Here is a 24,924-nt window from a genome sequence, read left to right as displayed (position 1 = left end):
TAGCAGGGGGTGGGGTAGGCTTCCCTGAAGAGGTGGGTTTTCAGGGTGCGCCTAAAGGAGAGGAGAGTAGGTGATAGTCTGATGGATTGGGGTAGGGAGTTCCAGAGTATGGGTGACGTCCTGGAAAGTCCTGGAGGTGGGCATGGGAGAAGGAGACTAGGGAACTAGAGAGTAGGAGGTCTTGTGAGGAGCGGAGTGTGCGTGTAGGGTGGTATTTGGATATTAGGTCGGTGATGTAATTTGGGGCAGTATGGTGGACGGCTTTGTACGTCAGTGTTAGGATTTTGTATTTAATCCATTGGGCAATCGGAAGCCAGTGGAGGGATTGGCAGAGGGGGGTGGCGGAGACGGAGCGGTTGGTAAGGTGAATGAGTCTGGCAGCCGTATTCAGGATCGACTGAAGCGGGGATAGCCTGTGGTGAGGCAGGCCAGTGAGGAGGGAGTTGCAGTAATCGAGTCGTGATATGATGAGGGAGTGGATGAGCTGTTTAGTGGTTTCTGGGGTTAGGAACGTGCGGATTTCTAACTTTTGCCAAACGCCCCTATAGCGTTTGACAGGCGTTAGACAGGCGTTTGGGAAGCGTTTTTAACGCTCCTCAAACGCTCCCCAAACACCCTATGCACGTTTTAGAGGCGTTTGCCAAGCATTAAAACCACACCACAAATGCCTATAATGAAGTTAAATAGTATTAACGCTCCGCAAACGCCTCGCAAACGCCTGCCAGGTGTTTGAGGAGCGTCACTATAGGCTTGAATGGGAGGCTTCAACTCCTCCTGACTCGACATGAGGCGACAGTTTTGCCGCGACAGGAGGCTAATGCTTCAGTGTGAACAGCTCTGTGTGCTACCATGTGCAGAATTTTCATAGGCGTTTGAGAAGTGATAAAAAAGCTTCCCAAACACCTGTCTAACGCCTGCTGACAAAGCTAGTGTAAACATAGCCTAAGCTTCTAGTAGCAGTAAAAATGTTAATAACAGCTTCTAGGAGCTTAAAAAAATGCTAGTGTGCATGGATCCTTAACAGACCAAAAGGGATCAAATAAGAGAAATTTGTTAGAGCTTACATACACTTTATGGCTGAAAGTTGGGTTCGGTAATTCCCTTTGCAGCCTATGAGATAACAGCTGCAGTTTGGCACTACAGTAGCAGTGTTGTGCCATGTTAGCCGTTGGTCAGTGGTCAAAGTTTGGAGTTTAAAATGACAGTGTTGCTTTTTCTTGGAAATGAATCTGAAGAAGACGGGAGTACTGAAGTTGGTGGGTAGTAAGTTGTAACTTAGCTGTCATGTTCCCCGCTGGTCGCTGTGGTTCCCCCATCCATCTCGTATGTCACTACTGTGTTCTTTAGTCATGTAGGGGTTGGCAGGAGAAAGCATCGGTGTACGTGCTATTAAACACACCCTGAAATGTCACATGAAAGCACCACTCTGAACGCTGCAAGAAATTCCAACAAGCCACCCAGCAGAAAAGTATTTCTCTTCTGTTTTTTGAAGGACACTTTTAGATAAGCAAAAGGGTCACTTTAAATGATTCCTTTTATTGTTATCACATTATCAGAAACATACATTTTCAAAACATTTTAGGTTTCTTCATTAGGTATAATGCATAATTAAGAAATTTCCTTTATTGGCAATTTTAAAGTGTCTCTAAAACCACAACAGTAAAATCAGTCTGTATATGCAGTAAAACATGTTAGTTATACTAACTGTGGAACTTGAGGGATTGATCCTCCACATTGTGTAAAAAGGATATTTGATCCTGCCCTCTCTGATCCTCCCCTTCTTTTACTGTCCTCAATTTATCTGCTGATTGTACAGAGCCTTGGGGGCAAGCTGTATATGCTCAGTTTGGTGTGTATTGCTAGAGAGTTGTTTTTTTTCTTGGGAGAGTGCATGTGATCAGTACAGGGCTAATCAGCGCTGTCCAGACAGAGGGTAGTAGTGCAATAATGCATTGAAGTGTAAAGTGGCAGAGTCGATAAAGATGTATTTTCCGGAGACCAGTATACTGCCTGCAGTAACCGGGTTGCAGGGGTCTCAGCAAAGAGAGGAGTGGAATGAGAAGATAAAAGGAAGAGAAAAAGATGAAGAAAGAAAAAAAGAGAGAAGAGAAGGAAAAAAACTAAAAGAAAAGGAGGGGTGGGGGAGGGGTGTGGGAGGGTTAGAGGGTTGGGGTACCCTGATTGTATTAGTAGCGGTCTGTGTGTATAGTTCCATCACATTGTACTTTAATCGGGCATGGATGCGTGTAGGAAAGGTATGGCTGTGGGTAATATGGACTCATGTAGAACTGTAGTGTATGCAGTACGTTTTCTATCTTTTCAGCCTGTGATTGTGAGTAAAGGACGGTATTCGGTCAGAGACTCAGAGTGCGTATATATCTGGGCAACCACCTGACGCCCTATTCATTCTTGGGGGGATTTTCATTTCCTGGATGTAGTCCTCAGAGGTTTGGAAATGGAGCCAGCATGCCCAAGTTGAAGTAAATTTCGTAGGTGCATCTTTTGACACAGAGATTAATTCTTCCATTTTCGCTATTTTGTTTATTCTACTGTACCATTCGGGTATAGTTGTCGTTTTAGAGGTTCCCCAAAGTATTGGTATGCACAGTTTGGCAGCATTTACCATCATCATGGCAAGAGATTTGAAGTAGGGGGGTGAAGGGGAAGGGGTGTAGTGCAGAAGGTATTGCGCAGGGGTAAATTCCAGTGGGTGGGTAGTAATCTGGGTCGTTTGTTTATGTACTTCTTTCCAGAAAGACTGGATGAATGGACATTCCCACCAAATGTGTAAAAGAGTTTCTATTTCTTGGTGGCATCTCCAGCATTGGTCTGATATAATCACATCAAATTTATGAAGAAGTGAGGGTGTACGGTACCACCGTGACAGGATTTTGTAATTATTTTCTTGAATGGAGATATTGATGGATCCCTTGTGAACGTGTCTATATATTTGTTCCCAGTTTTTTTCAGTAAGGTCTAGATGTAAATGGTGAGCCCAAGATGTGCATGTTCTTCCTATGGCAGCAGATTCATGCGACCATAGCAGATTATGTAAAATAGAGATACCGTGTTGTAGGGGTTTATTGGAGGCGCACAATTTGTCAAAGGGTGTAAGGGAAAATTAAGTGTGCCTAGAGCCTTGTATAGATTTAGCAAAGTGTCTACGTTTCAGGTATTTCCAGGTCGATATTTGAGAGTCAGGCCATTTCGTTTGGATGTGATTAAGTTCAAGGAAAGACTCATGAACTTCAATATTCTAATAGAAAAAAATAAATAGTTTATTACACAGAATTGTATTAAAACATAATATGGTCAAACAAGGGATTACTCTGTACATTTCACAAATATCTAACAAAATGGACAAGCGGGAGCTTCTGTTACACAAAGAGGATTTAGACTTCGTGGGAATATCTGAAACTTGGGTTTGACAGCTCACATGACTGGCTGGTAACCATCCAGGGGTATTCCTTGTATTGGAGGGATAGGGAGGGTAGAAAACGGGGAGGGTTGTGCCTATATATCAAGAATAATTTATGGGTGGAAGAGAGGGACGACACTGCAAATGAGGCAAGGGGTGAGGTAAAATCCATATGGATGGGACCTCAAAGGGAAGACATAAGTGGGAAACTAATAGTGGGGGGATGTTACAGGCCTCCAATTCTAAAGGATGAGGAGGAGTTGGACCTCCTATCACAGGTAGAAATGGCAGCAAGGCAGGACAATGTCATCATAGTGGGGGACTTCAACTATCCAGATATTGACTGTGCAGAATAAACAGCTCTATCATTAAAGGCTCGTCATTTCTTAAATGTATTACAAGACAGGTTGAACTAGAGGGTGAACTAAATGGACTAGTGTCTTTATTCAACCTTACCAACTATGTAACTATGTATATGTGCTTTTGATCTGACTTTACACTCTCTGGATCAAAGTCACATCAGAAGTCGCATCAAAGTAGTTCAGGCACCTTTTCAAAGTCACTGTGACTTTAGGTTACACCGACTAAAAAGAATGGGCTGTCCAAAGTCGCATGACAAGTTGCACAAGTGGGAATAGAGCCTTATCAGGAGACTTCAGGAGGTAAGTAATACAGTATGTGACAGCAAAAAACAATTGTATCCAATCTGTCCTCCAGTGTTAAACAATGCCTCCTATTGGGGGCTGCAGGGGAAAGGGAAAGGTAGAACACCCTTGGGACAGTTTCTTTAACAAATCCTGAATGCAGATGTTATAATTTGAACATGCATTCACCCAATATATTATCACCAAGTTTCAAGAGCTATATTATGTACTGCAGGACGTGGAAAGTTTTTTCATTGTCGTGTTTTGTTGTAGAAAATTTGGGACTATTAGAAACCTGGTTCTCCCCCAAGCTATCTAGAGCAGAATAAAGTGCAGGAGGAGCCGTCAGTCGTGGTTGCTGGAGAGAATGGTACAATGTAATAAGTGACTCATTCATTTGTTTTAATCCAATAATGGTTTTGCCAAATGTTCTGAGGCTCTTACTGACCTAAATGTGCGTTTCTTAGCAATAGTGTTGTTCCAGCAGCACCACAGATTACCTAATAGTATTCCCCAATGATTGAGTAATTCTAATGGGACATTAGTAATAGGATATTGCTTGATAGCATTTATGGTATTTGTATTTACTGGTTACTTCATACAGCGGACGTAACACTCTGTAACAAAGTTAAACACGTATACACATACAGTATAACCAGATCAGGAAGATGTGGACTTTCATGTCTGCAGCCAAATTTCTAGCTCATGAAGATGACAAAATATTGTATATGGTTGTTTGATGACCATCTACGATGGCAGATAGTTACCACAGCACCTTATTTAGTATAAATGGCTCCTAATAGACTAAATCTATGTTGCAAGAATTGGCACAAAAAAATCCCACCCACTTCGGCAACTTTTCGAGGTGACTTCAGTATCACAGTGTTTCTCAACCTTTTTTCAGTCAAGGCACTCTTTACAATTATGGACAGTCTTGAAGCACCCCATTCTAAAATAGGGTGCCTCTAGACTGTCCATAATTTTAAAAGGGCACCCCATGCTAAAATGTGAAAAAATATTCTACTAGTTTTACATAACGCAGCAACATCCACACATGTAGGACACCCAACATTGGAGGTGATTTATTCTTCCAAAGCAAATACACTTTTGCACACTAGTAATGACTAGTTTTCCAGTGTTTCTCTTCTCCCTATGTTTTTCTCCATCACTGCGCTAATCTGACCCCAGCACTGATGGAGAGGGGCAGGGGAGGGTCAAACTAGGATGCTGTGCAGGCAGCTGACATCCTCCTTATCAACAGATGATGTCATTGGATGTCAGGACGCCGGCGTATAGAAGGTCGTAATGGTGCACAATAAAAAGTATGGCTTTTTGTAATTAAAAGGCAGGCTTGTTCCACCTGCTGGCTTGTATACAAGTTTTGGGCAAATTTTAGACATTTTGCCAAGGCACCCCTGAAGAAACCTCAAGGCACCCCATAGTGCCTGGGCACCCTGGTTGAGAAAGGCTGTCCTAGAATTACCTGATGCAACTGTTTTTTTCTATATCAATGTGTAATAACAAGCTGATCTCAAAACACATTCTAATGAAAGGATTGCCTGTGGGTACTTTAAGATATGGTGCATAAAGAAGTAACGTGCATATTCATGGGCTGAATGCTGTTATAAAAGAATGATACCATGAAGCTGATTTATTAAGGAGGAGAGACGGTTCACTTTGCAAAATACAGTTTTACTTAACTTAGTGCTTAAGGTAAAGCTGACTTCAATCAACTAATCATGTGTGAACAAAAATCCTGTTTTTTAATTTTCCTTGAATCTAATTAGGTTTTCTCTGCAAAATTAATTATTTATCCTCATTCCTTAAGTTAAATGAACTTTCACTTGCAAAGTGACACATTGTCTACACCTTTAGCAAATCAACCCCACCATATTAAACCAATAGCCCCATTTAAATGAACTTTTGCATGATGGATGGAGTAGAGCAAGCCTGAAAACCCTGCCAAGTCATTGGGCTCATCAGGATCTTAAATGGGAGATTTATCACCTTCCTGCATTGGAAAAAAACATTTGCTAAAAAGATTTTTTAAATTACGGGATTACAAAAGACACAAGTTGGCTAGCCTTGGGTTGTATTCGATGGATTTTTTCCAACCATAAATACAGTATAGGCCTACAAACTCCAAGATTCACTGGTCAGGGGACCAGATAGCTGGGATAGGCCACTGGTAAACAGTTCCTAGTTCAGTCTCTCAACATATTTCAAACCTTGAGGAAGCCAGAGCATGTCACCCTACAGTGAGATACATCGTGTTGTCAGCTTTGAAAAGAGAGGATTATTGGATTAGAGGACACCCATCTGTATAGTACTTTGAACCCAAGGAGAGAAGTGTTGTTTGACCTGCTTATTATAAGAAGTCAACTAATTGTGCCTTATTTTACCAGAGTCCAGGCAGATAGGATGGCGTCTATCTATTGATCTCTTTGACAAGACACATACGTTTCTGCTTGGCTATATGGGCGTTGTTGCTGCTGTAGTGGTGGTTAATTTAAAATGGAATTGTGTTGTCTACAATCAAGAACACTTTTATATGTTGGTGGATGGACATTCACTGAATACTTTTTCATCTATCTGCATTGATATTTACTTCTTGAGCACATGTATTAGTATATTTGATGTTTTATATTATTTGATTAGCGCTGCACTTAACACTTTCATTCATAATTTGTAGGTTTATACAATTGTGCTTGGTATTACTAGTCTGCACGGATATACGTTTTTTATTGTTTTTGATAAATACAGTATAGGCCTACAAACTCCAAGATTCACTGGTCAGGGGACCAGATAGCTGGGATAGGCCACTGGTAAAAGGTGTGATCTGACAGTTCCTAGTTATTTTGAGCCCCAAGCTGCACCATTTTGGTTACTATGCTCTCTTCTTTTTCATTGGAAAGGTGTATGGAAGGATGGAAGAAAGTACTAGAGGGGGCGGGGAATATATATATATATATATATATATATATATATTCCCCCCCATCTAGTACTTTCTTGACACACACACAAATTTTCCACATTTTGTCATGTTACAACCAAAAACGTAAACGTACTTCATTGGGATTTTATGTGATAGACCAACTGTCAGGGACTGCGGGTCTCGCCGCGGCGCACAGGTCTGCGCATGCGCAGATTGCCCAGGTGCACTAATGTGCAGGCACTAGGACCTGGGCGGTGGCGGCTGCAATTGCGGCCGCGCATGCGCACTCGCGCACGCGGGCACGCGCCTGGCACTAATGACGGTGCAGGGCCCACTATTTAAACTGGCCAGGCGGTGATCAGGTTGCCGCAAGGTCTAGTTCCTGTACCTGTGTTTCTGAAGTATGTTCCTGTTGCCGATCCTGCTTGTCCTGATTTGTGTTGACCTTCTCCTGCTCTGTCCTCCGGCTCGTCCCTGACTACTCTCCTGCCTGTTGCTACATTACTATTGGACCTCCTGTTGCTGAACCTTGGCTCGTGACCTGGCTGCTCTCTGTCTACTGCTTGGTACCTACCTGCCTCCACCGTTACCGACCCGGCTAGTCTGACTAAGCTCATTCCCGACTGTCATCCATCCATCCCGCTCGGGACCTGGACTTGTCAGCCTCTTCACATCAGGCTCACCCCCGGCACGTACCCTCAGCGGGACCCCTCTACCACAGTTGGGTGCACTCAGGGGTCGCGAACTGGTTTCAGTCTTGTACCAAGTCCATCCCCACCATCAGGGGCTCTGGTGAAAAGGCAGACTGGGACTTAGACTCCGCGTCCTGGGGAATCCCGTTCTGTGGATCACTATAGATCCCGCTGGGCGGTGTCTTACACCAACACAAAGTGGCACATAATTGTGAAGTGGAAGGAAAATGATAAATAGTTTTCCAAATTTTTTACAAATAAATAAGTGAAAAGTGTGGCATGTATTTGTATTCATCCCCCTGGATTCGATACTTTGTAGAATCACCTTTCACTGCAATTACAGCTGCAAGTCTTTTTGGGTATGTCTCCACCAGCTTTGCACATCTAGTGAATTTTTGCCCATTCTTCTTTGCAAAATTGCTCAAGCTCTGTCAGATTGGATGGAGAGTGTCTGTGAACAGCAATTTTCAAGTCAGATTCTCAGTTGGATTTGGTCTGGACTTTGACTGGGTCATTCACATGAATATTCTTTGATCTAAACCATTCCATTGTAGCTCTGGCTGTATGTTTAGGGTCATTGTGTTGCTGGAAGGTGACCCTCAGCCCCAGTCTCAAGTCTTTTGCAGACTCTAACAGGTTTTTTTCAAGATTGCCCTGTATTTGGCTCCATCCATCTTCCCATCAACTCTGACCAGCTTCACTGTCTCTGCTGAAGGAAAGCATCCCCACAACATGATGCTGCCACCATCATGTTTCACGGTAGGGATGGTGTGTTCAGGGTGATGTGCACTGTTAGTGTTTTGCCTTTAAGCCAAAAAGTTCCATTTTGATCTCATTTGACCAAAGCACCTTCTTCCACATGTTTGCTGTGTCCCCCACATAGCTTCTCTCAAATTGCAAACAGGACTTCTCATGGCTTTCTTTCAACAATGGCTTTCTTCTTGCCATTCTTCCATAAAGGCCAAATTTGTGGAGTGCACGACTTATAGTTGTCATGTGGACAGATTCTGCCACCTGAGGTGTGGATCTCTGCAGCTCCTCCAGAGTTACCATGGGCCTCTAGGCTGCTTCTCTGATTAATGCTCTCCTTGCCTGGCCTGTCAGTTTAGTTGGACAGCCATGTCTTAGTAGGTTTGCAGTTGTGCCATACTCTTTCCATTTTTGGATAATGGATTGAACAGTGCTCCGTGAGATGTTCAAAGCTTGGGTAATTTTTTTGTAGCCTAACCCTGCTTTAAACGTCTCCACAACTTTTTCCCTGACCTGTCTGGTGTGTTCCTTGGCCTTGATGCTGTTTGTTCTCTAATGTTCTCTAACAAACCTCTGAGGGCTTCACAGAACAGCTGTACTTTTACTGAGATTAAATTACACACAGGACTCTATTTACTAAGCAGGTGACTTCTGAAGGCAATTGGTTCCACTAGATTTTAGTTAGGGGTATTAGGGTAAAGGGAGCTGAATTTAAATGCATGCCACATTTTTCAGATATTTATTTGTAAAAAATGTTGGAAACCATTTATCGTTTTCCTTCCACTTGACAATTATGTGCCACTTTGTGTTGGTCTATCACAGTGGTCTCCAAACTGTGGCCCGGGGTCTGGATGCAGCCCTTTTCTTGCTTTTATCTGGCCCCAGGGGCACTTTTCCTCCCACTGATACAATACACTATTCCTCCCACTGGTACCAACAATGGGGCATAATTCCTGCAGCTGTCATCAATAACTAGGCACTCTTTATCTCATTGACACCAATGATGAGGCACTATTCCTCCCACTAATATCAATGATGGGGCACCATTCCTCCCACTGACACCAATGATGGGGCACTATTCCTCCCACTGACAACAATGATGGGGCTCTATTCCTCCCACTGATACCAATGATGGGGCACTATTCCTCCCACTGACACCAACAATGGGACACTATTCCTCCCACTGACACCAACAATTGGGCACTATTTCTCCCACTGACACCAATGATGTGGCGAGGGGATTATCGGAATCTGGAAGCACCCTTTAACAATAAGGGGGCACCAGATCCCACCCCCCATACAAATGAGTAGGGGGTACATAGAATCCGTACTCATTCACAAAAAAATAGAATGTACCCTAGTAATAAATACACCCAAATGTTTGACAAAACCTTTATTAAAAAATACTTTGCCCCATGTTGACGGCATGTAGCCCAATATGGTGCAGCCAGGTGCAGGGGCTACCAAATAATGGAAAGGAAAGGACTTCTTTAGAATGCACAACAAACTGATTGTTTCTCCCCTAATGCTCAAGCATGCACATTACATCACTTCCAGCCTATAGCGGGAGACGGTCTTTCCTGATTTGCAGCAAAGAGTCTTGGGAGAGTCTATAAATTTGACTGCTATTGGAGGTCTCGCTGTCTTGGCCTGAGGACATATGAGAGCTTAGTTATGAGCTGCTGTTCTGCTCGCAGCTGCACTGAGACACAGCGATCCAGCCTCACACTAGCAGCAGTCCACAGATTGATCTGCACCAGCACCATAGGTGCAGTGACACGTGCATCCCAGTGCCAGCTACACAGCTGTCCTTAGCGGCTGGAGGCATCTGCACTGCTCACCATCCTCGGCTTTCCTCCAACAGCCAATACTGCCACAGTCTGCTGTGCACTCTCCACTCTAACCTATTGATCCAAAGCCGACTCATCCTACCTTCTTGCACTAGAGTTCTATCTTCAGTCGGGATTGGTGAAAGGGCAGGTTGCCCAGCCTTTGCTCCCTTCTTTTTCATACATGGATTCTGCTATCAGACATCTTTACCCTGCAGAGGGGTACTTGGCAGGGAGGAGGAGCCAGGAGCACCGGCAGGGGACCCAGGAAGAGGTGGATCACGGCTGCTATGTGCAAAACCATTGCACAGAGCAGGCAAATATGACATGTTTAATATTTTAAAAATAGGAATATTTTAGGTTTAAAATCGCTTTATCGCCTTCACTCCCTCCTTCATCAATGTATAACCTGTACATTAACTTACCTAGTGCACCTTTGTCAATCTCAATCTTTAACCCCCTCAATACCAGCATGTTTCTTCATTTCCAAAACTTGTGGCAAAAAATGAGGTCGCATTGGGATGTCTACTTTCTAAAAAAGGATTATATGGGGGGTTTTCGCACTATTTCAGCAAAAGGCAAGGGAAACAGTTTTTCTTTTAAAAAATGTTGGTAATTTTTCCTTTTTATAGTAAAAAGTCAAAATCTCAGCAGTTAGAAAAAAATAAAAGCTTTATCTGTCTCAAATAAATTGTATAACACTCATTTGGGCACAGTGTTGCATGATGGTAATTGTTAGCCAAACTATCACGGCGCTGAAAACAGAAAAATGCCTTGGTAATAAAGGGATATTACAGGCTGGTACTTGCGTAGTTAAAGGGGAACCTTCTTAGACATCCTGATTATGACTATTTTCGTGTAGACACAATCATTTTATCATCTCAGCAGAGTTTTGGCCACTCTTAATTTTTTTCTTTTTCCATTTCTTTCCACAGTTTCTAAACAAAGTTATTTTAGTAGGATACAGAAGTGACATGAGCCATATTGCTGACATTAGTTCTAATCACTGTTGCTACCCTCTGCTTAGCTGTGATAGCAAATTACCATATGAGCTCTTCTGTAATGTGTTATCACAGTATAACAGATGTAAGAACTCAGGAATGGAGAGTGTGGTGCAGCCAGACAGAAATTCATCAGACATAACAGCTTCAATTGAGGACACAGGTCACAATTTCATCTTTTTGATAGCTAAATGCATGCAATAAATAAACCTCTGTTGTGAAAAGATTGATAGACAAAATAATTTTGTAAGGGATGACAAACACTTTAATGGAAGTGGAAGTTCATAGTTCATTTATTTTCCCAGTCTCAGCAAACAACATGAAAACTGGAAAACATGTTTGTTACTTAAAGTAGAACTAAAGGCAAAACCTTTTTTTTTCATTTTGGATAGAGTATGGGAAGGTTGTAACCGCTGTATGTTTTATTTTTGCCATCTGTGTCTCTTTGGGGAGATTTCCCTTCATTTCCTGTCCCATAGCCAAAACAGTAAAAGAGAGAAAATCCATCTGAAGAGGGATGTTGTCATCGTGGGCACCAGAACTAGTGTCTTCATTGGAAGATTTCCCCATTATTCCTGTTCAGGGGACAAATAGAGAGGGCGAATCTCCATAACGAGGGTCCAGACAGCAATTATGAAGTGACATGTGTTGTAATCCCTCTCCACTCTATTCAAACTTAAAAAAAAGTTTTGTCTTTAGCTATACTTTAAAGCTGATTTTTTTTTGACCAATGATTAGTTCTCCAACAAATATGTCAGTTATACAATAAATGGGGTGGCCCATAACCAGTAACAGGATAACCGCTTGTCTTATTGCAACACAAGTAAAAGCCAGGCTAGACTTTATTTTTCTTATTGGAAGAGCAACACACAAGCTTAAAGATCATGTTCCAAAATCTAGGTTTCTTGGGTGTCTTATCTGTACCAGCAAAGAATTGTCTGACACTATAGATGGCCATGCACAGCTCAAATTTAGGCCGATTCCTGCAGAATTGTTTGAAATTCTAGCTGTGGGTGGCTCTGTCGGCACCATCCAACTCAAACTATAAGAGTACCAGTTAGAGCAGTGGTGGTCAACCTTCTTGATATGGCATCTCCAAAGGACCACACATAAAATGTAGTGGATATTCAGTGCCAGGGACAGAATACACAGCAGGATATAGTCAAAGACTAGAGGCATGGTACACAAGAATGTCAAAGACTGTGGACATAATACAGGAGATGGTCAGAGACTGTGGACATGATACAAGAGATGGTCAAAGATTGTGGACATGATACACAAGACGGTCAGAGATTGTGAACATTCTATAAGAGTTGTTGGAGACTGGGGAGACAGTTATAGACTAAAGACATATTACAAAAGACTGCTAGAAATCATTGCTATAACAGGACAATTGGGAAACACAAATCAGTGTGTAGGGACCCTGAGGGCCACACAAAATATGCCAATGGACCGCAATCAGTCCCCAGGCCAAAGGTTGGGCACCAGGGAGTTAAAGGGTCACATAAGAGAGAAATGGCCCCTGTTGCACAGAATATGTGCCTCTACGTGTACAGCATTGAAGGAGAAGTATAGTCAAAGCTGTTTTGGCTTTACTCCTCCTATGGATCACAAGAGTGCAGTTCGTCCTACCGGCCAATGTCACTCGGCCGGTCCAGGCACTGCAAAGATCCTGACTTTACAGTTGAGATCCACCCAGATGCCTGGACCAGCAGATGGCTCAGCCACAAAGAGCCTGAACCAGGTCCTCCCACCCCTCCACAGCCCGGTACTGCAATACCTACCTGTACCTGGAACTCACAGTCACCACTCTCTGCTCAGAGCAGAGGGTAGAACTGAGTGATCAGCGATGTTTGATTGCTCAGCTCTCAATGAGAGCCGGCAGGGGACAGCTGCAGCTGGGCTCGGTACTGCAGCCATCTAGGTAAGTAGGTGACCTGAAGTATATGGTTTCCCCCATGACAGACTGTCCAGGTTTCCCACATCCAAAGCTGATAAGCTTAATGTCAAATATCAATGTCTTACAATTCTGGTTAGTTGAGAGAGTACTTCCAATTGAACCCTCTTTATTTATTACCATTATGCAGTCAAGTTTCATATACAGTAGCAAAAATGTTGCTGTGTTACGAACTCTAAACTGATAAGTGCTGCAGCAAGGCTTAAAATACTCTGGGGGGAATTCAATAAAGCTGATGAGCCACTTTTTTAAAAATAAATTGCTCATGTTCTTGTTTTGCACTTAATTACCGGCAACCACCTGCCCTCCAGAAAATTTACCCCGCTTCATGACCAGGCCATTTTTTGCTGTTCGACACTGCGCTATTTCAACTGGTAATTGCGCGGTTGTGCAATGCTGTACTCAAATGAAATTTATTTCCTTTTTTTCACACAAATAGAGCTTGTTGGTGGTATTTTTTCACTTCTGCGGTTTTTACTTTTTGCGCTATAAACAAAAAAAGACTGAAAATTTTTAAAATAAAAAGATATTTTTCACTTTTGGGTATAAAAAATATCCAATAAACTCAAAGTTAGTCATAACTTTAAGCTAAAATGTATTCTGCTACATGTCTGCTACAGATTACTGCTCTCGATGTGACGTTCACGGCAATACCTCACATGCATGGTGCAACCGCTGTTTTCATACCGGCACAGGGTCAAAGCTTGCGCATGCAGGTGCGTGCACATGGGGGCAAAGGTGATTTTTTTTGTAGTTATTTTGATTTTTGTTTTTATTATTACACTGTTCCTTTCTTTTTTTAATCACTTTTATTGCTATCACAGGGAATGTACATATCCCCTCCGACTGCAATAGGCATTAACAGGTATTTTTTTTTTTTAAATCTGGGGCCTATTAGACTCTAGATATCACCTCTGCTGTTACATCATCTGATCTCACCAAGATTGGTGTGATCAGATGCTTTCCCAATTTACAAATGGCGCTGTTTATATCCTACGAAACTGAAGTGATGAAATGCTCGTAGCTTCCAATTTCTTACACTATAGACTTCTTAGACTATAGAGACGATTGAAGCCATTCTGGTCTCTGATCAGCTTTATGGTCAGAACTGCGGTTGCATTCTTGGATTCTCTTGTGGGACAAGAGAGCCCAAGAAAACTGTGGAAGGCGGCGGGGGAATGTCCCTTCCCACTGCTCATAAAAACAATTCAGCAGCTAATTTGCCACTAGGATTGCTTTTACATGAAAATTGACCACCAGCTGCAAAAAATTATATCAGGATGATGCCTGTAGCTGCAGGCATCATCCCGGTATAGCCAATCAAAGTCCAGTGATGTACCAGTGCAATGATGGTCCATGTTGGGCCTATATGTAACAGCAGAGAACATGGGCATATGATGAATTGGGTATGTGGACCAATATGACCCCAGTTCATTCTTTTTTGTAATGCCCATGTTTATTATTTTTTCCTAAAAAGATGAAGTTATCCTTTAAAAAAGTGAAGCCAATTAAAGTGGTTCTAAAGCTGAAATGTTTTTTACCTTAATGCGTTCTCTACATTAAGGTAAAAAAAACATTTTGCATACTGCCACTGATACAGGACTTAGCTGAGTCCTTCATCAGTCCAGTGCTGTGCCCATCCGCAGGTCTTTTTCCCTCTCTTTCTTTTATCACAGGATGCTTATGCAGCAGTGGGAGCCATTGGCAAATCCTGTGAGCAGAGAGGGTGTAGGTCCGTGGAAGGCTGTGTGTGTCTATAGCCACAGCCTGGCTCGAGAGTGAGCCTGCATGTCTGCCCATAGCAGCTGGCTTGTTATGGGGGCAGGCACAGAAGAGGAGGAGCCAAGATCGCAGAAGAGGAGGTGCGGGGCTGCTCTCTCTAATACTATTGTATAGTGCAGGTGAGTATAACATGTTTGTTTTTGGATTTATTGACACCATGCTTCACAAAAAGGCATTAGACTTCTAACTGCTAGATTAATAGAGGATTACATGATATAAATGAACAATATTTTATATATACCTGAATAAAAAATAGAAAATAAATAAAAGATTGTTTTTTTATCCCTGACCACAATAAATAAAAATATATGTACAAAACGAATATACTGTACATTTCTATTAAGAAGGGGTAAGAAGCAATTGGCTATGAGAAGTCCATTATTTGTATCCCCTCCCATAAAATTTATTTCTAGATAATGATTCATTCCATGATCATACAGGTCATATATATTTGCGAATGGACAGCAGTTCCATTTGGAAAGATGGCCTTCTGTGGTCAGCATTTTCTTTTGCTTTACTGTATTATGTCCTCTCAAAGATTCTAGAGCAGAAGAAAATTATATTTTAATCCTGTTTTCTGCCATTCCATTATACCCTTTGCTATCTGATAAAATTAAAAATGTATGCACTATGACATTTATGGGCCTTCAATTCCATCAAAATCCCATTCACAGCTGTGACTGTGGAGCAGAAATGAAGCAGCTAAGTCAGGACCAGCAGTAAATCTTTGTGACCTGTCTGCAGCTCTGTAGGTATAAACTCTGCAGTGCACCTCGAGAAAGATTTTTTCTGCATGAATATTTGGCACCAGACTGATTATGAAGTTTATAGCTAAACTCCAGGCACATATAAAAAAGAGCAATTCAGTGCAACTGCATAATCATTTCAATCTGAACTTTAGGCAGATATAAAGGACACATATTAATACAGTTCTGTAATTATTAATACACCGTTAAACACATTTTAAATACAAGCAGTGTAAGTTACCTAAATTTGATATGGTATCAGCCTCTTGCAGTCCTTGTACAGCAGAGTTTATACTGGGAAATGAAGAAGCAGCACAAAGTGGCTATTAGTTCTGACAAGCATGCTGTTAGGAGGAGACAGCAGACTGAGGGAGAGCTGTCCTCATTACTGTGTTGCTTCCCTGTTCACTATCCATTTACAGGCTGGGATGGGTCAATGACAACCTGGGCTCAGAGTAAGTTGGTTTAAAAAATGCTGACCATCAGACTGAGGGCCTCTAGTGGTACATTGGGATACAGCTCTACATTGAAACTGCATTATTTGATCTTTTAATAGGCTATTTTTGTTTTGCTTTTTTTGGCTGGAATTCTGCTTAACCATTTGTCCTCCAGAGGATTTACCCCCCTTCCTGACCAGGCCATTTTTTGTGTTACGATACTGCGTTACTTTAACTGACAATTGCGCAGTCATACAATGCTGCACCCAAATGAAATTTATATCCTTTTTTTCCCCGCAAATCGAGCTTTTTTTCAGTGGTATTTGATCACTTGTGCGTTTTTTTTATTTTTTGCTCTATACAAAAAAAAAAGACAGACAATTTTGAGAAACAAAATATATTTTTGACTTTTTGCTATTGAACATGTCCTGTAAAAAAATTTAAAAAATCTAATTTCATCATAAATTTAGGCCAAAATGTATTCTGCTACGTCTTTGCTAAAAAAAAAATCCCAATACGTGTAAATTAATTGGTTTACGTGAAAGATATAACGTTTACAAATGGTGGTATATATATTGGGATTTTTTTTCTCATTTTTACTAGTAATGGCGGCGATCAGCGACTTATAGCGGGACTGAGGCGGGCATTCTGACACTGGGGGGAAACTGATTTGGTGTCACTGACACCCCCAGTTACACCAATATAGTAATCAGTGCTAATAAAAAAACACTGACACTGTACTAATCGCACTGGGCAGGAAGGGGTTAAGATCTGGGGCAATCAAAGCGTTAACTGTGCTGGGTGTGTTTTACTATGGGGCTGTGTCTGTGCGCTTCACTGTAAGCACACTGGTTTGCATGGCTGTACTGTGCACAGCCATGCAAAGTAGTGTGCACTAGCTGGCAAGGAGGAGAACTGTTTTGTTTTACAGTTCTCCCCCTGTTGGAGATCCTCAGCAATCACCAAGTGCTGGCGAGTAATCACTGGCCGGGACCCGGTGATTGACAGCCGCGGCGTGGGTAGGGTGCACGCGTGGCTTGTGCACACCCCCTACCCGGAAATGCAAAATCACATACATATATATATATATATATATATATGATTTTGCACACCCGTGCCGCCCTGTAGCATTATATCTTCTATAGAGCGGACGGGAAGCGGTTAAAGATAAATATGTTTTGTTCACAAGCAGCATAGGTACCTTTGTCTAAGGCTGGTCATAGAATTTCAAATGAAAGTTCTTAGAAAGAGTCTTAGGAAAATTTGTATGAAAATTCTCAGAACATTCGTTTGTCATTCAAAAAATGTGTTTTCTTTTCACATTTGATTTTGGAATGTTTGGTTTTTACCAAATGAAAACCACATACACTGTAGAAATTTGTTTGAAACATTTTCCATCCTGTTACTTCTTATTTTCTAGTCACTGCTAGAAAAACGAACAAACTCTCTTAGAACATTCTTTTCCCAAGAATTGTTATTCCAAAATTCTACTCGTGTATGGCCAGCTTTAAAGGATACGTTCACCTCCGTTTTTAGGGTGGAACATGTAAAATGTTCCCATAGCCGCAGCCGTCGCCTGCCGCCCCCCCCTCCATCTGACAGATAGTACAGGGAGAAGTCTCTATCTGTCAAATTTAAAAACAGCGCCGATGTGTGGGGCACCGCCTACACGGCCACATCATTCACTGAAGCTTCCTGTCAGTATATCTGCTTGACCATACATCCTGTACAGCAAGCAGATATTCTGTAAGGTCTGCAGGAGACCTGCATGGCATCAGCGTTCTACTGATCACAAAAATAATAAATGCACATTTTTTTACCTGCAGAAAAATGTGCATTTATGATTTTTTTCTAAAAGGTGAACTTATCCTTTAACCCCTTGACCTTCAGAAGGCTTTATCCCTTCATGACCAGGGCATTTTTTTCTATTCAACACTGCTTCTTTAGCTGGCAATTACTCAGTCATGCAACACTGTACCCAAATTAAATTTTTATCATTTTTTTCACACAAATAGAGCTTTCTATTTAATAACCACAATTGTGAAAAAAACATGTTTTTCTTAGTTTCTGTTCTAAAATTTGCAACCAAAACAATCTTTCTTCATAAATTTAGTCCAAACTGTATTTTGCTACATTGCTTTGGTAAAAAGAACCCAACTCAGTGTATATTGTTTAGTCTGTGTATTTTTGAGTCTATAAACTATGGTATATGTATTTGAAAATTGATCAGTTATGATGTACTGACTGTCTCGGGCCCTAAAATGCCAGGACAGTACATATACCCCTTAATGACTCCTTTTTGGAAAGTAGCCAGTCCAATGTATTTAGTAAGAGGCATGGTGAGTTTTTTGAAGCTGTAATTCTTTTTGGTAAAATTTTTATAAGAAGTTAAATAAAATTTTTTTTTTTTTTTACAATTTCTTTTTACATACTGTCACCAGTGCAGTACAATGTTATCATCACTGGTGTGGTGGTGATCAGAGATATTGACTGGTGACAGTATGTAATAAATAAATCATTTTTAATTCATTTTTTACATCTTTTTAAAACTTTTTTTCTTTTTATGCTATTTTTTTACATACTTTCATCTGAGTAGTTCGGTGTCACTATAGCGACATGGTACTACTCTGGGGGGGTGATCAGGGATTTTTTTAATACTTTTATTGCTTATAACAATGAAGTCCACTATTTAAACAATAGTTTTAGCTGTCATGAATGGGTTTCCATTCCTGACAGTTTAGTTATTGTTGACATGCTGTGATTGGCTATAGCTAATCACATGGTACATGTAGCTAGGTAGTATGTCATAGTGGTGGACCAATCACAGCATCACAACAGTAATCAAACCATCATGAATGGCGACCCATTCATGAAAGTTTGCTTACATAAATATTGTGATTGGTTATTGCAGCTAGGTACCGTGTTCCACTGTGTCCACAGGGCACAGCAGTCATGGGATCATGCCGTTGCTTGCCTCAGGGGGTGCGCTAGTGCTCATGTGCTGGATGATGTGCCAGTACATCACCTGGCCTTGCTCTGCCTCCCGCTCACAATAAAACTATTCTGCACAGGCAGCAAGTAGTTAATATCATCTTTTTGTAATCCTTTGCATAGCAGCATTCATAGTGGGAGAGGGAGGGCAGCACTAGGAGCCATTCGGACTCTGCTGCTTACACATGTGCTTTTCTGTAGAACCCCTAGACATAACAAGCATTTTAACCCTTGCAGTTCTTTAAAGTAGACCTTCACTTAAAAGTGAAAGTACTGCTAATCCGCTTCTCCCCCCAGTCCTCTAACTTTTTTAGTTATTTTATGTTTTTTTTTCTGGGAGCAGGTACCTTTTTCTGACAGGTACCCTCTCTCACCTCTGCAATGCTTGCCTAGGCATGAATTATGTAGGTTTGACCCATCTCTGCCCACTTGCAACCTTCCGGGGCACATCTCACATCCCAGGAGACTGCGGAACCAGTCTGACAGAGTAGTGCCACCTTATGCATGCGCAGTGGGGAGTCTGCTGTGAAACAGTAGGAAGCAGGGGCGGACTGACCATTCGGGCACTCTGGCACTGCCTGAGGGCCCAGGGTCAGCAGGGGGCCCCATGAGATGCCCCTGGTACCTTTCATAGGCTTTTTTGGGTGTGGTTTGAGTGTGGGCAAGGACACAGGGGCCCCATGATCCTCTTTTGCCTGGGGGCCCAATGAGTTGTCAGCCCACGCCCAGTAGGAAGTCACGGCCATCTTCCACAGCCAAGATGGTGGCACTGGGGATCCAAAGAGCAGCAAAGAACCGGTCCTGGTTAAGAAACGCAAGACTCCTGGGTTGGTGACTTTTACTTTTATAAAAAAACAACTGGAGTTCCTCTTTAGCTACTAACAAAATTGTCAGTGTCACCCTCGTGCTGTTTAGTAGAGGTGTATGCATCACAAAAGTGTCTTGGATAGAATCCTTTGCAGGTGAGATAGTTCACATATGTGCATGAAACTTTGTGTAACTGTTTGGTTGGAATTCCCCTTTGACACTTTCTATTATATATTTATTAATACCTATCTATTTATTTATTATTTCTATTTTTACTTAGACCCCTTTTACATGGGCGGAATACGCCAGCGGATCCGCCTGCTCAGCAGAGGATCCATTTGCTGATCCCCACTGAGCAGGCAGATGAGAGCCTGCTTTCCTCTATGGGTGGTCTGATATAAACAGACCGCCCTACCGTTTACATCCGACTGTCATCTGATCTGATCCGCTGGACGGATGGGGAACGGATCCTCATCCATCTGTTTTTAGCGGATCGGATGCAGGCGGAGGTAAACGGACAGATTTCTATATACAACTGCCACTTCATATATATATATTTATAATGTATTTTATGTGGGGTTTTCTTGTATTCACTTATTTTGTTCATTTGTTTTTTTTTTGCTTTTTTCCTCATACTTCAGAAAGTAAACCTTTGAAAAAAAATCATGTGTCTATGGTTGACTGCACACTGTTCGGCACTTTGGCCGCAGCGCAGTCTACTGGCGTTTTATGTGCGGGTTAGCTGCGCTTTCTCATAGACTCCTGTTATTTCTTGATACGTTTCCTGAAAGAGCACCAAAACTGCTGAACAAAAATAGAAGTATATGGGAATGCGCAGCTAACCTGCATGAAAGCTGCGGGTACACTACACTGTACCCGCGCAGTGGCTAAAATGGAGCAGGGCAGTGTAAAGCCACACAAACTTTCCATGTAGTATCATCTTCTGTTACATAGAAAGTAGGCAGGCAGAAATTGGAAATTCTCAGTCTATGCTATGGGAAACACAGCCGCTATTCTTCAGATTTTTAATATACTGTAGTAAAGAATGTACATTCAGTGATGACACTGATACTTTGATTAGTCAAGGCGGAATGTGAACATGTGTTAAAGCCATTTTTTTTTCAAATAGAATAGGGAGAATTAAAATTGAAGTCAGATATTTATATCTGACCCCAACTAGGGAATTTTCCCTGACTTCCTTTCTCTGTGATGCCCATTCACTGGCCGTGTTGCTATGACAAGGACAGGAAAGTACAGATATCAATCTGAAAAACTGTCAGAAGTTCTAACCCTACCATATGCTACTGAAATTGTGATTTTGCCACCATTAGGCATATTTTCCATAACTTCCTGTTCCAACAGTAAAAACAGAACATAGGCTCTGACCCTTCCATTTCAAAATTAATGCTGCTTTCATACTGATCAGTTTTTCTTCTGTTTTTGCGTTAACAAAAGCAGAAGAAAAATGTGTGACTATATATTCCTATGGAACTCTTCATACTGATCCAGTTAGTTTATTAACATCCTGCTTGCTGCATATTTGGTGTGTTAAAAATAACGCATCAAAAATGCACCTGCCCATTGAACTCAATAGAAAATGTGGTTTTTGAGTCACATATCTTGTAAAAAATGCACTGCAAGCATGATAAAAATGCGGCAAAAACGCATATGCTATGGATCAGTGTGAAAGTAGCCTTAATAAAAAGTTTTGGCTGCAATTAAGGCTTAAGCTCCATTGTAAAATTGAAGCACATACTAATGGATAATAGGAAGAATATGACCAATATCACTTGGTTGTAGTAAAATTAAAGAATTGGCTGCACCACATGGATCTTTTACCCTGTTTGTAATAAAAATATTAACCACAGTCCCTGGCTGAGTTCCATTATACACTTATTGACACTATACATTCATGATTTTAGAATACCTTCATTCCTACCTATATACAAAATAGGCGCATATTAACTAATTATGATATAAAACAGGCACTTTTCCCTCAGAATGGTAAAAACAGGCATACTTAAGGTGACCTTAATAAAACAGACCTTGAAAGCTCACAGATGCATATTGACTGGTCATAGTAAAGCTCAAACATTTATTACCTGGTTTTAATAAAGAAGAGTTACCTATTGATTGGTCACAATAAAAGAGAAGCACATATCACCAGATCATAATAAAACAAGGATCCTCATTCACAGGTCACAGAAAACTGGGACATACATTCAATGGGCCATAATAAAACAGAGCAATACATTGACAAATTCTAGTAAAGCAGAGACAAGCATTGATTGGAAGTGATACATTAAAGGAATGCCTTAACTGTTTTTGTGAAGGAGTGACATACATCGACTGGTCTTTAAAATACAGAGACACACATTGACTAGCTGTAGTGAGATATAGATACTTCAATTAATCATAATAAAGTAGAGGCATACACTTATTAGCCACATTAATAACACTGATTAGTCACAGAAAAACAGAGATATACATTGATTGGGCACAGAAAACAGAAGCTTGGTTTTATCAGTCTGGTTAAATACAGATGTCTTTAGATGGGATTGGAGTGGCATTTTATTGTTCATGGTTAAAAAGAGGTGTTTGTCCCCATGATAACATGCTGTCTAACCACAATCCTCCCACTATGCACAACTTACCTACTGGAATGAAAGATGTACAAATATTGGAAAAATTGATGTTGAGAATTCATAACACACAAATTTAAGGCTTTATCAAATACATGGGTGCCTATGTTTCAAAATCAGCATTGACTCTTATCCAGGACCTTGATATGACTGCGGGCACAGATTAAAAAGGTAAGAAACAATGTCATGAAAAATAGATTACCGGGCCATTAAGTTGTGGATGTGCAAGAATTGTTTTTTGGAGAATACGACTATTGTTTAGTGTCACTTTAAGACATGGTCAAGTGATTATCCAGTGCCAGGTCCTTCTTCCCTCTATGTACTAATTGGATAGGTCCTGTTTCTGAGTGTCCATGGCACTGCCTGCATGACACAGACAATTCCTATTGACTGACCAGTGGAGGACTGACAGGACCAAGAGGCATGAAGAGGACCAGCCGACAAGGGTTGATGTGCAGCACTGGACTAGTGGTCCTTGCAGGCTTTAGTGGGAGACCTGAATGCGGGGGACTCAAATAAGTATATGACTTCACCAAGTACAAAAATGTGACTGTTCCCTCAAATCTGGGATAGTTGGCAAGAATGCATATATTATTGATAATTATACCTGTATGTATTTGGATATATAGTTGTGAGACTTGAGTTGGTGTGGTATGACCCTGGTCTGATCACTTGTAACTGCTGACCTCCCTGTGAAAATGCTGCTTGCTTAGCTGGATCTAGCTTCAATACTTTTAAGTCACAGACTCAAAGCATAAAAATGAGTGTCAGAAAAGAATCAGAACATCTTATCTTTATGCTTGTTCCAGGTCATTGATTCAGAAAGCATTGAAGCTAAACCCAAACCATGAAAGCCAGGAAACTAATATGCTGAAAAGGAGAGATCAGGAATAGAAGCAAACATATTTCTATAATTTCAGGTGTACTTTGAGCCTGTGGTTATGAACATTCAAGCATTTACATATTCTTAAGGCTACGTTCACACTCGCTCTGTCAGCAGGCATCAGACAGGTGTTTGGGAAGCATTTTTAACGCTTCTCAAACACCTCTGAAAATTCTGCACATAGCAGCACACAGTGCTGTTCACATGCAAGCATTAGCATTGTGTCCTGGCAAAACTGACGCCTCTGGTCAAGTCAGGAGGAGTTGAAGTCTCACATTCAAGTCTATGGTGCTGCTCCACAAACGCCTGGCTGGTGTTTGCGGTGTGGTTGTGACGCGGTTGCGAGGCATTTGCGGAGCATCAATACCATTTAAACTTCATTATAGGAGTTTGTGGTGCGGTTTTAATGCTTGGCAAATGCCTACCAACCGCCTCAAAACCGTGCATAGGACGTTTTGGGAGCATTTGTGGAGCATTAAAAACGCTTCACAAACGCCTGTCTAATGTTTGTCAAACGCTATAGGGGTGTTTGGCAAGAGTTAGAAATAAAGTCAAGTGTGAACGAACCCTAATAGGTACTAAGAGAGGTTTAAAACAATCCCTTACTGACCTTTATGGCCAGAGGCACTGTGGAGTAATTCAACCTCAAACGTCTTTGCAGAAATTATGCGGACCATTTACCTTAAAACTTTTGGGATTTTCTTTTAACAAAAGAAGATATTATTTTTAGTGATATGCAAATGTTTTCTGTTTTACCTATGTTCTACGTATACTTTTTAATTTACAGTATTATGGTTCCCTGAAAAGATATTAAATTTAGTGAACAAAATGTGTGACCTTTGTGACGTTTACTTTAAATCTAAAATTATCATGATAAGTAAATATAAATGGTGTAATCTTCTGTTTTAGGCTTTGGATATTTTATTGATCAACAAAATTCTGAGCTTTTGAAGAAATCTAGCTCCAAACAGCACAAATCAGTCAATGGAGCCACTGTCAAATGTTACCACTGTAGACTTTACAGGGGGCAGTTCAACTTGGTCAACAGAAAAAGTAAATTATCCCGACCAGGTATTCTTCAATGCTGCCAGAATATTCCAGCATATTCATCGGACGAAACCTCCAGATAAGATCCTGGTCAGTTATGGCAGTGACTCTGGGATGCCTTTGCCAGACTTCAAAGATGAAAGATTGCAGCGCTGGTCCTATGAGCTCGCTTTTAATGCTCTGAAATGTAAGTAATTACACAAACATTCTACATCATCAGAATAAACACACCATGAAAGCTTGCAGTAATACATTTTTAGGACACACTGATATACAGCGCATTGCAGAGCGGTAAAATGTGTTATCCCCGCGTTAATGTGCATAGCATTAAGGTGCGCCTTTGAAAATGCATCACAACAAACA

The 24,924-nt window shown here is 41.2% G+C and overlaps 1 protein-coding gene across 1 annotated transcript in view; it reads left to right on the top strand.

The window, feature by feature from the left end:
• NSUN7 (NOP2/Sun RNA methyltransferase family member 7) overlaps positions 1 to 24,924 on the top strand; it is an 89,936-nt gene that overhangs the window by 8,758 nt on the left and 56,254 nt on the right. The window contains exon 2 of the mRNA XM_089654020.1: positions 24,424 to 24,748. Within this exon, the coding sequence (XP_089510146.1) occupies positions 24,499 to 24,748 (250 nt within the window). The 5' untranslated portion in view covers positions 24,424 to 24,498. The remainder of the gene's footprint in view (positions 1 to 24,423; positions 24,749 to 24,924) is intronic.

The sequence above is a fragment of the Staurois parvus genome, unplaced genomic scaffold, assembly GCF_062004578.1.
Source record: "Staurois parvus isolate SC_StPar_1 unplaced genomic scaffold, SC_StPar_1.0 ptg000734l, whole genome shotgun sequence".
Lineage (NCBI taxonomy): Eukaryota > Metazoa > Chordata > Amphibia > Anura > Ranidae > Staurois > Staurois parvus.
This window is presented reverse-complemented; position numbering and strand designations above follow the sequence as displayed.